This window comes from Sorex fumeus, unplaced genomic scaffold (genome assembly GCF_029834395.1).
Source record: "Sorex fumeus unplaced genomic scaffold, SorFum_2.1 ptg000048l, whole genome shotgun sequence".
Classification (NCBI taxonomy): Eukaryota; Metazoa; Chordata; class Mammalia; order Eulipotyphla; family Soricidae; genus Sorex; species Sorex fumeus.
This window is the reverse complement of record NW_026606105.1, coordinates 2,875,316-2,889,291: the sequence shown is the minus strand read 5'-3', so window position 1 is coordinate 2,889,291 and position 13,976 is coordinate 2,875,316. Positions and strand designations below refer to the sequence as shown.

Sequence of the window (13,976 nt, the reverse complement as noted above, 5' to 3'; positions counted from 1 at the left end):
CTATGAAAACAGGATGAGAACGCTATTTGGGTCTCCCAAAGAGAAATCGAAAGAGCTATGTTTGGAGTATCACACTTCACTCAAATTAGAGAAAGAATCTGGAGTTTCGACCTCCGTCAACGGTCAAGAATCAAGGACGCTGTCTCGTTTACCAAGGCATTGAAAATCAGATGGGCTGGACACATAATGAGATTTGGAGACGACCACTGGACTAGAGCCATTACCGACTGGATTCCATGGGATTTCAAAAGATCGCATGGCCGCCCACCTAAAAGATGGTCAGACTTTTTCGTCAAGAACCTGAACGATCAATTTCAGACTCTTCATTTTCCTAGAAGGAGCTGATGCCATTGGGCTACACTACCAAGCTACAGGGATGAATGGAGACGTTACTGGCTCGGAATTGAGCAAATTGATGAGTAACAGAAGTCAAGTGATCAAGTAATCAAGTGATTAATCGAGATTCCTGATTAATTTCTTCAAAAAATTTTCCCTTGTAGTTATAAATTCGCAACCTTAGTCATAAAAAAACTAGCTTTGAGATTATGTCATTTTTTGGAATGCTTTTTAAAATTAATAATTTTTAGTTTGAATATAGAGTGAGATAAATGGAACTCCTACTTTCACTTGAACATTTGGAAGTCATTGTAGGATTTTTAGCTGGTCTCATGGCAGTATTTATCTATATATCAAGTATTAGGAGTGTGATGAATAAAGATGGGATAGGATAAAGATGGAAAAGTTGAGTCACAGGACAGTTTATTAAGTTTACCATCTTACATGTGTACGATTTGTAGTGTTCCACAGCCATCACGATAGTAGAATGAAAGTTCTCTGATCACACAAAAATTCGGGAAGAAAATGTTTAAAGTACTGCAAAAATAATAATTGGTGGAACAAAGGCACAAAGTGATACAAAGCGGAACAAAGACACAAAGTAATTCTTAAAATGTTGCTAATAATCTTGACTTATTTAAGGTTGACACAGATGAGCAATTTATTTTAACAATTAAAATATCTAATAGACTCAATAGAATTCAATCAAATGAGATTTTAATCTTCAAAATTATAGATAGTGAACAATGATGAAATGTCATATATGTATATATGATAGGTATGTATGAATATACATATATTAGGGGCATATAGACATATGAGAGCAAATATATATTCACATATCACAATATATGAACATATACTCTGTGCTCTGCATTTGTATATATATATAACTTTTCGTTACTCTTGAGCATTTTCATTTTTATATGAGAGCAAGTACCGAGTGAGCGTAAAAATGCAACATGCCTATAATAGTTCAATTTTGTTCAACAGAGAGTTCAACCCAGCACAAAAAAGAGAATAAATTCTTCAACAAATGGTGCTTGGAATACTAGTCCTTTGCTTGAAAAATAAAATTAGACTGAGTGTATATTGCAAACATTATAGTAGACACAGACCAGTGTGATAGCTCAAAGTGTGAGAGTGTATTCTTCACACAAAAATTATCCAAGTTCAAATGCAATATGCATTGATCCCTAAACACAATGTGGTATTGCACTGGTGGTCCCCAGAATGTGGAATCCAAGGAGTTGGATTTCTGTTGGGCTTACCAATGTCCCAACAGACCCATATTGCTGAGTAGAATATTGCCAGGAGTAACCCAAAGCATCACCAAACACTGTTTAGGATACATTCCCCCAGAGCGTAGTGAAAACAACACACGGCCTCATATTATGAAAGCACCTAAAAGAAAAGTCAGGGAAAACTTGTCCATCATTGGCTTTGGCAATGCATTATTGAATGTGATCTCCAAAGCACTGACAACAAAAGCCAAAATGAAACAATAGGACAATATCAAACACAAATATCCTACATCTCAAAGTTAATAATCAGGAAAGTAAAGAAACTGAACTGGAGTGATAGTATAGTGAGTAGGGCATTTGCCTTGCATGCAGACAACCCGAATTGGCTTCACAGCATCCCATAGGGTCCCCTGAGCACCAGCAGGAATAATTCCTGAGTGCAAAGCCAGGAGTAACCTCTGGCTTTGCATCACCAGGTATGATCCAAAAACCCAAAAATAAAAAAGTGCCAGCAAAGAATTTATCTTTGTAATGATGGAAAGTATTTATAAATCATATGTCTGCTGAGATTTGAATTGAGGCTTTATAAATATATACAAGTTCAAATTATAAGTTTATTTTAGTAAAAACTTAAAGTCCTGAATGGATATTTTGTTAAAGAATAGGAACAAATTGTCAAAGGGATCTAAAATCAAACCACAATGAAATATATAAATTTATACCTCTTAGGATGACAGATGGCAAAGAAAAATAAGAAAGTTTTTCCTAGGGATTGAAGATAAGCAAGTCTATGAACAGTTAGTGGGAGTATAAATTAGTAGTGCCATTAATAACAATATGGACAGTTCTCTAAAATAAATGTACAATATATAAATCTGTCTACACATATGTATACACACCAATAAAAGAGAAACTGGCATGCACAGCTATACCAATGCTCCCATGAATGTTGCATATTAGCAGAATTTAGTCAGATAAAAGAAAGCAAATTGTCTGAAAATACATTGAGTGATGCCATACATAATTATGGGCATGAGTAATGCAAACTTTCTCATAAAATTTTGAGGGCATAAAGAACCATTTGAATTTTTAAAATGGAAATATAAAAATAGTGTGATATAAATAAATATAAAGATGCTGCAATGATATAATGTATACTGCTATAATAGCCTCTCTCATGTTTATGACCCTTGAGATATTTGCAAATCTGTTGGATAGAGTATGATGCCAAGAAGTGACCTCACTTTTGGCTAGAATATTCCTCCAAGGAAAAGACCGATGAAATTTTTACTTTTCTCTAGAGAGAAGATTCAGGGATCTCTTTCTTTTATCTTATAAAGAAGGCAGACAAATATTAGCAAATGTTCTTAGCAGAATTTCAATAAAAACCTTTACTCCTAATGGTGCAATTTAGAACTCCAGAATCTGTTGAACACCTTTAGCAAAGATAACTTGCTCTCAACCTAAGATCAAAATCCTCTGAATTGGTAATTTAATGCTTGCCCCTCATTTTTGAAGGGGCTTATCATGAGATTTCTCAGAAAAGAGATTTCTCAGAAAAGCCCATTGTTGATGGTTTCTGTTATAGTAGAGACTTCTTTGCATTCAGCTGATTTTCAATTCAGAGAACAGAGGCAGCACAAGGTGAGAACAGAAATTCGCATGGCTCCTCTGTGGAGAGGAATGACTTTCCTGGGTGAACTATCTTGAATCTCCCACCCCTGACCCAAGAGAATCTGACAGATAGACGGAATCCATCCTCAAGCCTGATCTAGAAGATTCTGCCTGCTGAGCTGTGGAAAGAATTTCTGATCCCTTGAGTGTCTTGTCCTCTCTACAGTATGATGAAGAGATGGTCATCTAAATTGTACCAATTCTATAGTTTGGCAAAGAATATGATACTTGGAGAGACTGTCCATGTAGGCAGTGCCTCTAAATAAAGGCAGTGATGGGACAAAAGAAATGGGAAAAACTTGTTTTCTTAACACAGATGAAGATACTGATAGAATCACCTGTTACTGGAAAAGAACAATCTCAAAACAATAGCAGAAAAGTCTTTTCTGGCTGATCAGTGAAAAGGTAAGAGTAACCTCTTATTGAAACTTCATAAGCTATCATAAATTCTTGCCTATAATTAGACACATAAATTACTGTATTAGTACAAATAGCCATTCTATCACAAAATACACTATAATGAAAGCCATCACTATTAACTGAAGAATGAATTAGTAGCCTACAAAATTTCCTAGTCCCATTGCAGGACTACCTAGCTAGAAAATTGCTCGTGCTGACAGACAATAAATGTTTCTATTTTTTATCCTGCTAATATTATACTGACACCATTTGAGAAGAGGAAATTTCTTTTAGGTTATCTTAAAATTTTATTCACTATCACACTATTCCATTATTTACAAGAGCTGATGTTATCACTACAATTGTTTCTTTTATAATATCTCAATTAAAATAAAAATTACAGGAATGGAAATACAAAATGGTATATTAATTCAAACACTAAAATATGATCTCTAAAACATCAATATGTGAATATACCTATTTGCATGCTCTACTGTACATATTATAGGTGCAGTAAATAATGTTACTATCTTATTGCTCATTTATGTGAAATTTTCCAAATGTGATCATGTTTATAGAAACAGAATGCTATCAATGTCTCTCAGATTTGCTTCAGAGAGATTATAATAAAACCTGCTTTCAAAATTGATGTCTCATTTAAGGTGTTATCTAGAGAATATTTAAAATGTTTATCTGCGTGTTCTAAAAAATCACTTTGTTTTTTTAATTACCTATAAATTCTTTTTTAATTAAAACTGAAACTTGCATAAATGTATCATTTCAAAAGAGGTATAAGGCACAAGTTAACTCATATGTTACCATTTTTGTCATTTTGATGCTGTACTTAACTTCTAGAGTAGTCAAGGTACTCTATAGAATCACTGTTTCTAGACTATATACACTACCAATAGCATTTCTGTAAACAACTTTCACATGCTTAACTGTAATAATGGAGTAAAACTCATCTCTTGATAAATAGATAGAAGCTGATGATAGAAATCATGCATAAAAACTACTCCCATAGAAAGAGCATCGAGAGAAACTCAAACTTATAACTGTAATAACTTTAATTATTCAATAGCATAATATATTTATTTCAATTTTTTGAACCTTGAAAAAGCTTTTTGTGTGGGTAGAGGGTAATACCAATAGGTAACCTGGCATATATGCTAATATGTATACACATAAAATATACATTATAAGTTGCTTACATTTAGCAGACATATGCTGACATTCCCTCTCATCTAGAATTATACTAGTGTAGGAGGAGACATAGGCGTGTACATGAAATATTGCTCCTGAAATTTTGAATTAAAGGAGTAATCTCAGTAAAGAGGTACCTCAGGGTCAGGTATCATTTCATGTTTGATTTTATCTTGAAGATTAAACAACTCTACATAGTGAGAAAATAAATTTACTCTTATCACCACCAAACCCTACACATTCTGCAGGTGTCTTGAAAGCCTCACGCTATAAGTCTACTTTAACTCTTCGCATACAAAAAGTCATTCTGGGTGGTAGAAACATTTGCAAAGTGACAGACTCGTGCATGACATAGATTAGAGCAATAGCTTTATAGGACACAGTTATCTCCAAGTACATCCAGGAAAATATAATAAGTATGGCTAAATTCTGTTATAACAACAAGAAGAAGCAGAAAGCAGGTCTATTCTTCATAGGCTGATGATCAACCATACTAAATTCTTTGGTTTTGTTTTTGGATCATATTCGGCTTTGGTCAGACTTCCTCCTGCCTCTGCACTCAGGGTTTACTCCCAGTGATCTCAGCAAACCATATGGGATGCCGGGTTTGAACACAGGTCAGTAGCATGCAAAGCATGTGCCCTACCCACTGTATCTCTGGCCCCATAATTGAATGATCCTTACATAGTTTTCAGATCAAGATATTTCTGCTTTACACTTTATGCTTGCATAAATTTCTTACAGCTCACACTTTCCCTGCCTTACCCACTATAAACTCAAACCTCAAGCAGATATCTGCACTTACAGACAGAACTACATTAAGTATATAATAATATATTTTTTATACATGAGTAGCTTTGACAAAATGTCATTATTAATACATAGTAAGAGTTTGACAAAAACAACTAATACATTGGAGCAATAATGGTATACTATAATGAATGTTAGTCAACATTAACTCTTTTCACTCTTAAAAGTGAAATATCTTAATATCCTAATAAATATCCTAATATCTTATTTTATCTTATCTTATTTTATCTTATCTTATTTTATCTTAAATATCCTAATATCTTATTTTGCATACTATTTTTGAACCACATTGGGTACAGAAGCAAGACTTTGAATAGTTGAAACTAAATGCAATGGGACTCTACTATAGAATAACATGTTTTTCTTTTATTTTTTCTTTTGTTTTTTTTTCTATTGCAGGAAAACAATTTTTCCTGTTTTTCTTTGAATTTTTATTAAGATATCATGATTTACACCATTGTTCATAATCCATTAGTTTCAAGAATACAATATTCTAACACCAATTTCACCAACAATGTGACCCTTCCTCCACCCATATCTCCAGCTTGTCCCCTTGACAAGCATATAATAAGCTTATTTCATATTAGTTGCTCCAACGAAAAGTAGAATTTTTCAGCAAATAGAATTATCAGAAAATAAATCAAAAAATCAATTAGTGACACTTGATTGCTTAGAGATTTTAACTAATATAAATCAGACACTAATTCATTCTTGAAACAGGATAAATTAATTTAGCAAACTGGGAGTAAATTTAAATTTCTTATTCTCATAGAAGGTAAATTTATGCACATGGAGAATGTCATACTCAACGCCACAAGTTGGGAAGCTTGTTTCGACTTTAGAGAAGCTCTTTTATAATTTCTTACAAAACTGGTTTCTGCACAGGGCTGGAGCGAAAGCACAGCGGATAGGGCGTTTGCCTTGCACAGCCGATCCGGGTTGATTCCTCTGCGCCTCTCAGAGAGCCTGGAAAACTACCAAGAGTACCCCGCCTAGGCAGCAGAGCCTAGGTATTTGTTATGCCAAAATCAGTAATAGCAAGTCTCACAATGGGGACGTTACTGTTACCCGCTTCAGCTAATAGGTGAACAATGGGAGCACAGTGCTACAGTGCTATAAAACTGCTTTCAAGTCTATGAATTCCCTAAGCTGTTGCCTGTCCATAAAGCTCCTATTGTTCCTTCAAACGTGAATGATAATCTGGCTGGAGACGGTATTTTTTCCCACATTTTTAAATTAAAGCACTGTAGCACTGTCCTCCCATTGTTCATTGATTTGCTCCAGTGGGCACCAGTCACGTCTCCATTGTAGACATGTTATTACTGTGTTTAACATTATCTAGGAACCATAATTCTCTTGGATGACACATTGAAAATAAAAAGTAAACAGTGTTTGAAGCCAAAGGAGAAATGGGTGTGTCTGTGTTTTAGTCTTAATTAACATATTTAAAAATGCCTAAAACGAGAATCCTAAATAGTGACTGTTGGCATAGCTACTTCTCCCTGGTTTTATTTGAAACACTGGAACTAAGAAGTACTCATCAATCTTTTAGATTCAAGCAGTAGTTTTCAACCACTTCATACCTGTGGACTAGAGGAAACAGAATAATTCCTTGGTCACAAAGGCAGAAATGTAAAATAATGACCATAATGTTTTTTGTATTCATTTATTTTTGTATTCATATTAATGAAGCGATAGCACAGTGGGTAGGGCATTCGCCTTACAAGCGGCCAACATGGCCGACCCGAGTTCGATTCCTCCACCCCTCTCGGAGAGCCCGGAAAGCTACCGAGAGTATTCGATATGCCAGACACAGTAACAACAAAGTCTCCAATGGAGACGTTACTGGGCCCGCTCGAGCAAATTGATGATCAACAGGAGGGCCTTTACTTTACTTTACTTATTAATGAAGCATAAAATATAGCTATCCTCACCTTAACAATAAGTTCTAACTTGATATAAATGCGAACAATGAATAAAAAATAAATTTTAAAGAATATATTCAACGTTGAATTTTTACCTCCACTATGTAGAATCTATATATATAGAAAAGAAAATCTGAGTATATATATTAGTGAAGATTAAAGTTATCATATTGGACTAAATTTGCAATCATAGAGGAAGAAAATACTGTATATAAAATTAAAAATTATGTTGTTTAAGTTTCTGTTTTGATAGTAACCCTGAGGATAAAAAGTCAATATTTTTGGTTTTGGAAAAAAGGTGTAACAAAATATAAAGCACTGTGATGACTTAAGTTTACTCTTTATGTTTCAAAACCTTAGAATACACGGCGACAGAGATAGTTTATCAGGTAAGGCACTTGCCTTGCATGCAATGAATTAAGTTTTAATGCCTTCCAAATGTATGTTTCCAGGAGTACTGCCAAAGGTAGGCCTTCCCCAAAGAAATACCTTAGAATATTTGCATACAAAGAAAAAGGCATGATAAAACAAAGTTGAAAAACAATTTAGTAAGATGTTTTCAGATTCCTTATGTCTGTAAGACATGCTAAATATAATAAATATAATAAAGTTATCTTTAAATGGCAACCAAAATAAAAGAAAATAGTAGGGAAAATGAGAGCTAAGCATTATTCAGTGAGCAAGCACCTTCAGAGTTTGATTTCACATAAATAACTCTAATTCTCATTCATCTCCAGACTGACCATTCTGTCACACTTGAGCGCTTACACTGTCATTCAGGAAAGGGAGGCAACCAGTCATGGTTCCCAGATTTCATCCTGGTGGGATTCCAGCTCAGTGCAAAACTGGAAGTCTTCTTCTTCTGTATCTGTTGCCTGTTATACATGTCAAACTTGTTGGCGAATGGCATGATCTTGGCACTCATTTGGCTGGACCCCAGGCTGCACTCGCCCATGTACTTCTTCCTGTCTCATCTGGCCGTCATTGACATATCGTACGCTTCCAGCAATTTGCCCAAATTGCTGGAGAACCTAATAAGACACAAGAAAACGATCTCCTTTGTCTCGTGTACTATGGAGATGGTCTTATATGTGGGTTTTGGTTCCACAGAGTGTGTGATCTTGGTGGTGATGTCTTATGATAGGTATGTGGCTATCTGCCACCCTCTCCAATACACTCTCATCATGAGTTGGACAAAGTGCAAGGTTCTGGCTTTCATTTCCTGGTCCTCTGGTTTTTCAGTGGCCCTAGGATATCTAGGGTTTTTTCTGAGAATTTCCTTCTGTGGGTCCCTGGAAGTAAACCACTTCTTGTGTGAAGTCCTCTCTGTCCTGAAGGTGGCCTGTGGTGATACGTGGATGAACAAAATGTATGTCTTTGCTGGCGGTGTGCTCGTCTTAGTTGGACCCCTTTCCTTAATGCTCGTTTCCTATATGCGAATCCTCTGGGCCATCCTGAAGATCCAGTCAAAGGAGGGTCGCAAGAAAGCTTTCTCCACCTGTTCCTCCCATCTCTGCGTGGTTGGCTTCTACTTTGGAATAGCCATGATGGTGTATGTGTTTCCAGACAACGGTCAGCATGATGAGCAGAAGAAAATCATTTTCTTGTTTTATACCCTTTTCAATCCATTTCTGAACCCTCTTGTCTACAGTCTGAGAAATGCACAGGTGAAGGCTGCCTTCAAGAGAGTATTTCAGAAACAGAGGGCATCATAAAGTCAGGTAAATTTTCTTAGGGTTTTATCCTTGCATGATATTTTCTGGAGCAATACAACTCAATTCTAGGAGAAGAAGAGTTTAAAATCAAGTATTATCTAAGAGAAACATCAGCGGAGTGTTCAAGAGGAAATCCCAGACTTGTTTTTCTGTTAAAGGTAAAGGTAAAGGCCCTCCCGTTGATCGTCGATTTGCTCGAGCGGGCCCAGTAACGTCTCCATTGGAGACTTTGTTACTGTGTCTGGCATATCGAATACTCTCGGTAGTTTGCCGGGCTCTCCGAGAGGGGCGGAGGAATCGAACTCGGGTCAGCCATGTTGGCCGCTTGTAAGGCGAATGCCCTACCCGCTGTGCTATCACCAACCAAATAGCTCCGATGAGAACATTGGAAACCATCTTTGAGATTTTGAGACGTTTTAGAAGCACAGCTTAAAGAACAAATATAGTTTAGAGGAAAGGGAAGATCATGGTCTGTCACCTTCCCTCTGCATCACTTCCCTAGTCCACTGTGCTATGATCAAGAGAAAAAAACCAACTTCCATTTCTTCCTAATGACCAAAGAAAAGAAAAACCATCTGTGGAATTCCTTATGTGTCTTATCATAGAAATATATTTTGTCTTGACCAACAGAACACTGATGGAAATGGTAGTGTAGATAACAGATTGGAGCCAGTGAGGTCAAATAAGGCTGTGAACTCCAGGCTTTTACAAAAGTAAACCTATCATCTCAAAAAAAAAAAAAACCGGGATAACAAGTGTTTAAAGATACCTTTTAGCCTGTACCTAAATAACTGAACGAGCTTCTTTGGCAGGTTGGTTGAACGGGAGAGTGAAATGGGCCAACACAGAGGGATTTAGGGGATACTTCTTCGTACTCAGGGATATATCCAGTTAAGTGCTCAGGGGACCACGTGCTTTAGGGATGAAATCTGGACCTCCTGCATGCAGAACATGGGTTCTAGCCTTTTGCACTATCTCCCTGATTCCGAGCAAACCTTTTAAATGGAGACAATGCAGATATAAATACATAGATCCAAAGAAGCTGCATCCCTTGAAAAGATTGGTGAGATCTCCACGTTCTCTAGTGTGCTGAATTCTAAAGCTTTTCAGCACTTAGTACACTTCATGCAGACTAGAAGACACCACAGTACGCCAAGCACAAATATTGGCTAAAAATCATATGACATATGAATATTTGGGAAGCTAGGCCAAGTAAATTGGCAAACTAAATGTTCAGAGTTCATTCCTAAAGAAATACAGCTCTATAAATTATATGATGAATAATTCAAAATAGCCATTTAAACAATATTTAGCAACTCAAAAGAAAGCTCACATAAGTGACCAAATCAGGAAAATTAAACATGGACAAAAGTGAATTACCACAAACAGATAAAATCCTTTGGAAAAAAATACCAATTTTATGAAATGGAAAATATAGTAACTTAATAGAAAAATCCAGAAAAGCTAAATGGTGAGGTTTAGAAACTATGGAGAGGCTGAGGAAAACAAATACTACAAAACAATAATGGGGTGTATCAAAAGAAATACCTATAATTCACTTATAGCATCTAATTTACAAAGAAAATGGAAAATTAACATCATTAAACTCAAATTAAAAAAATACAAAGTAAAACCAAAGTTTAAAGCAGGAACAAATAAGTGTTAGAACATTATTAAAGTAGAAAATTGAAAATTTGGGTAAAAAATCAATAAATTTAAGAGTATTTTTTTTTTCTTTAAAAGTTTAGCAACCCAGGGACTAGAGTGATAGCAAAGCAGTTGGGAGCTTGCCTTTCACTGAGCCGACCGGACCCACCTTGGTTCAATTCTAATACCCCTATCAGAGATCCCGGTATGCTACCGAGAGTCTCTCGCCTGCACGGCCAAACCTGGCAAGCGACCCGTGACATATTTGATATGCCAAAAACAGTAACAACATGTCTCACAATTTGTTGTCAGACGTTACTGGTGCCTGTTACAGCAAATCTATGAACAAGGTGAGGACACTGAGGACAGTGTTATAGTTATCCAGGAATAGAAGAGGCAAGATTGGAAAGAAAGGTATCCATAATGTCACAGAGACTTCATTTGGGATAAAAAATGTCCTGTAGTTGGAGATGATTAATGACTAGACCCCATATGACTGACTTAATAACACTGAAAAGCCCTTATTAATTGTTGCAATTTTATGTAATGTATGCTTTTTCCATACTATGACAGTAAGGAAATGCTTGACAAATGACTATGTAACACTGTCTTTCCTGGTTTCACAATTATAATAAGTGTTGCATGATTTAGCTGCACAAGACCACAACTTCAATGTACAGTTAAAATGCTAAAAAATATGCTTTTCCCTCATAAATAGTAATGTGAAATAAATTATTAAGAAGCTCTAAATTCTGTGTGAATTAATGACAGAGTAACAGATGAAAGTTGTGAAAATTATTAACAAGTTGCTTAATTATATAAAAACCCAAAATTTATTTTTAAAAGATGGTCGTTCAGGAGCCAGAGAAGACATTTGTGGGGGACACTCATATCTGGCTGTCCATTAGCTCTCAAAAATGGTGGCCACTATGCCACCACCACCAGGAGTAAAAGGCAGAGGGGCAAACACACTTCCCCTTCTGGGGTGGCACGGTGCTGTAGTTTAATGCACAGTCCAAGTGCATTTCTCCCAAAAGCTGGTGGTATCTGAGATTCATTTGTGTGCCTCTGGGATCATGGTCGTTCAGGAGACTGAGGAGGCATTTGTGGGCGGCAGATTGAGGCCTCATCAGGGCGAGGAGAAAGGCCTGTTACACATCCCATTCCTTGAAGTCCTACGTGCCTCATCACTGCAGTCTCATACTTGGCTGTCCATTAGGTTCTGAATGATGGCGGCCACCGTGTTGCTGCCACCAGGGGAAAAGGCAGAGGGAAAAACACCTTTCTGCTCCTGGGGTGGCATGGCACCGTACCTTAATGCACAGTCCAGATGCATTTCGGTTGGGCATTATATTGCTCGAATTTTCCCACCACCATTCCAGCCTGCCATCCAAGGACAGACGCTAGGTAATTAACTTTCCATTGCTCACTTTGCATATCAGAAAAGTTCGCTGCTGCATGGTGGAAGAATAGTTCTGGTGCCCACATACCAGAGACATGCTTGTAGAAGCTCTGGTCGATGGAATTCCATCTGGGGAGAGGGGGAACAGCACCTGCGCCATCAGGGACGACCTGGCGATATTGGCTTGGTGCGGGGCCTAGAGAATTCTCCAGATGTTGTGGTGCCTGCCTGCCAGGTTTCTACATTACTGTGTGCAGCAAGATGGCACTGGGGGTGGGTTGAGGGCGTGACTATGGGGATCAGGGGCTGATTGGGAGCCAGGATGGAACTACCCGGTCCAGCGACCCTCTGACGTTTGGAAGAATAGTCCTGGTGCCCACAAACCGGAGCCATGTTTGTAGAAGGTCATGGTAGAAGGGATACCATCTGGGGAAAGTGGAAAACAGGACCTGCCCCATCTGGGACCTCCAGGCGATGTTGCTTGGTATAGGGCCCAGAGAATTCTCCAGGTGTTGTGGTGCCTGCTGGATAAATATTTGAAAAATATTTGTCTTTGAAAAATATTTCTTAATTAAAGAATTTTATTCTATTTCCAGCTCTTGGATATTATCAGAAAAATTCTGTGCCTCTTACATTCATGTGCTTATACTATTCTACTCTGAATTCTCCATAACCTTCACTACCCAGCTGCTGCCACGCTCCAGGCCACTTTCCTGAATGCTCAGGCATAGACTCATGCATGAGAGTGACCCCACAGGACCACGTAAGCGGAACTTTGGGACCTTGGACTTCAGGCTCAATGGGACTCGGAAACAGAGATCCTATACCTGCTTCCACCAATCTATAGGGATCCATTGATTACACCCAGAAACCCGACCCTGCATTGCCCTTTGCCTGCTTCTACCAATCTCTGGCGACCAAGGGATCACATCTAGAAACCCCACCCTGCCAGTGCCAGATAAATACCTCATCAGCTGACATCCACTACCTCCACTACCTCCACTTACCTAGCCACTACCAGCTCCAGGCCACGTTCCAGACACATCATAAGACACTTAATACCCATTTCCCATTAATAATGAAACATATTTGATGGTGTTTAAATATGGTGTGAACCATGGGAACACCTATAAGAGTAATTAGAGGCTGCCCTAAATCCTCCTTTCTTCTCAGAGAACCTGACAAGCTACCGAGAATATCCTGCCCGCACAGCAGAGCCTGGCAAGCTAACTGTGGCATATTCGATATGCCAAAAACAGTAAAAACAATGCGACTCATTCCCCTGACCCTCAAGGAGCCCCCAATACAGCAGCATTAAGAAGAATGAGCAAGGAGAGGCTGATAAAATCTCAGGGCCGAACTAGGCTACCAAAACGAAGAAGGACTAAAATGACTGTCTGTATTTTCAATGCACTTATGCTGGCATCAGAAGCATCCATCGAGGACCTGGTGGTGCAATCGCAAAAGATCAAGTACGACATCATTGGTCTGACTGAGACAAGAAGGCATCAACCACATCACGCTACGTTTGACACTGGAGAAGAACAGTTTCTTGACACATGCGATAAAAGAGGCGTTGGTGGTGTCAGTAACCCCATCAACACAAACTTGGCCATGAGCA

General features: G+C 37.8%; 1 protein-coding gene across 1 annotated transcript; it reads left to right on the top strand.

The window, feature by feature from the left end:
• The first annotated feature begins 8,382 nt into the window (after nt 1-8,382).
• LOC130032474 (olfactory receptor 2A2-like) lies at nt 8,383-9,306 on the top strand. The gene has a single exon (XM_056124031.1). It carries the CDS (start codon nt 8,476-8,478, stop codon nt 9,304-9,306), a length of 831 nt encoding a protein of 276 aa, XP_055980006.1. The 5' UTR covers nt 8,383-8,475.
• Nucleotides 9,307-13,976: the final 4,670 nt, after the last annotated feature.